Source organism: Cucurbita maxima, unplaced genomic scaffold, assembly GCF_002738345.1.
Source record: "Cucurbita maxima cultivar Rimu unplaced genomic scaffold, Cmax_1.0 Cma_Scf00066, whole genome shotgun sequence".
NCBI lineage: Eukaryota > Viridiplantae > Streptophyta > Magnoliopsida > Cucurbitales > Cucurbitaceae > Cucurbita > Cucurbita maxima.
In genome coordinates, this window is record NW_019272082.1 from 40,589 (window position 1) to 42,898 (window position 2,310).

At 31.4% G+C, this 2,310-nt stretch overlaps 1 protein-coding gene across 1 annotated transcript in view; it reads right to left on the reverse strand.

Moving 5' to 3' along the window:
* Nucleotides 1–1,641: 1,641 nt before the first annotated feature.
* Nucleotides 1,642–2,310, reverse strand: part of LOC111472171 (polygalacturonase-like) — a 2,124-nt gene continuing 1,455 nt past the window's right edge. Inside the window, exon 4 of the mRNA XM_023117822.1 lies at nt 1,642–1,965. Coding sequence (XP_022973590.1) covers nt 1,744–1,965 — 222 coding nt within the window. The 3' untranslated portion in view covers nt 1,642–1,743. The remainder of the gene's footprint in view (nt 1,966–2,310) is intronic.

Below are 2,310 nucleotides of genomic sequence, written 5' to 3' on the forward strand. Positions count from 1 at the left end.
GACCTCCATCATTGGACTACAATGTATTGCTCTTTGCAGTAATGTTGTTTTTATTAATATTATCAACGAGATGGATTTAAGGTTGAATTGACCCTTGAGGAGCATATTCATTCTTTTGCAAAGAATAATTAGTAATTTTGATCTACGCTAATCAAGTAAGTGGCTCTACTATCGATTTGGTTAGAAGAATTGCTTTGTGTATGATGACATGTGCCTAGTGGCATTCCACATGTCATATGTGTGTTATGATTTGATATGTGATGTTATGTTATGTGTCGCTATATGATATGCCAAATAATATTTTGATATAAATTAAATGTCATGTTGTGTTAAGATAAGCTATGTTATGTTATGAAGTGTCATAATGTACTATGATATGTTACGTGAGGCCATGATATGCTATAACATGCTATGTTATGTGTTCAAATAAGGAAATACGATGAAAAACCTCTATGCCATGATTTGAAAATTAGGTTAAGAATGAAATGATTTTATAAGAATTTTATGTAGGTACATTACTGAGTGTAATATGTGATGAAAGAATGGGGGTTGTCTTGCATGATTTATTACACCACAATAAAAAATATGAGAACCTCATATATAATTGTTTGTTCACGTGCATCAGAATACATCCCCTTTATCATGAGTATAGACACGTAAACTATAAGACCTGAAATGACCATCATATTTACCATGATGCTACGATGATCACTATTTCCTCTGGGTGTCCGAAAATAGTCCATAGAGTCCATGCTCACACGTGTGGATCGTGTGTAAAGAAGTCAATACACATCCAATTTTCCCGAATTGGAAACCCATCTAAGAGAAGAAAGTTTTAAATTGTAAAAGCCCAAGCCCATCGCTAGCAGATATTGTCATCTTTAGGTTTTTCGTTTCGAGCTACCACTCAAGGTTTTAAAGCATGACTGCTACAGTGAGATTTCCACACCCTCTATATTGTTTTCGTTGGGGTTTCCCTTTCACGCTTCCCCTCACGTTTTAAAATGCATCTAGTAGGGAGAAGTTTCCACACTCTTATAAGAAATGTTTCGTTCTCCTCTTCAACCAATGTGAGATCTCATAATTCAGTCTTCTTGGGGGCCAACGTTCTCATTGGCACATCGCTCGGTGTCTTGTCTGATACTATTAATAACAACATAAGTCAACCGCTTCCTTTCTGGGTTTCTACAAGGTTTTAAAATGCATTTGTTAAGGACAAAAATGTATTTTATATATGTATTTTTATGTTAGAACGAGTAAGATAAATGAACAATATTTGATAATTCTTCCATTTAAGTGTGTAATTAATTTATATAATTTTATTAAATTAAATTATTTGAGGATGATGATTAAGATTATTATTAAATAAATACAAAAACATAAAATACTTTTTTTTTCATGTAACATAAAATACATTCTTTCCCACTTTAAAAATTTTCCAAATTTAGCAAACTTTTTTCGTTGATATTTCCTTAAGTTTAATCTAAACTTGAGGGACAATGAAGTGAAGTAGAGAACCAATTTACAGACCATAAGCTTTTCCACACCAATTAATTACTATATTAAAAACTAATGGTACATTATGCAGAACATTTTTCGATATTTAAATAGTACATTTTTGATGTAGAACATATTTCGATGTTTAAATTCATAAGAGTTCGTTTATTAGGTTGAAGTAATAGAACTCGAGTTTTCACCTTTGTAATACACTACCTAATAGGCCAACACCAAAATAAAGTTCATCTATTCTAAGCAACTAGCAGGTTCAACCACACCCGAGGCAGTTCCTTTGGCACCTTTGCATGAAGCTTTAGCGATTTGATTATTATAAGTCACTTTAATGTCTTCCAAGGTGAGCCCAATGCAAGGATTTGTTAGGCTACAATCAAATTTGACTCCTATTTCAGTGGCTGATGTTCCCTTGATATCTTCGTAAGTTACTTCGCTAATTTTTACTCCCGAATCCTATTCATGCAAATAAACACAATCAAAATATGGCATGAAAATTGAATAAGGACAACTATCTTGAATGGTACGAGATCTATTATGTGAAAACAAAAAAAATAAAATAAAACCCTAAAGGCTTATGATGATCAAAGTGGAAAATATAACACTCTTTTGAAGATATGTGAAAGTTACATTGTCCACCACAATTCATTACCAAAAAGTGTAGCGGAAGTAGTGCTCCTAATTTAACACATGTCTTGAACAAGATAAATTCTAACTCATTGAAGATAAAAAAAAAAAAAAAAAAAAAAAAAAAAAAAAAAAAAAAAAAAAAAAAAAAAAAAAAAAAAAAAAAAAAAAAAA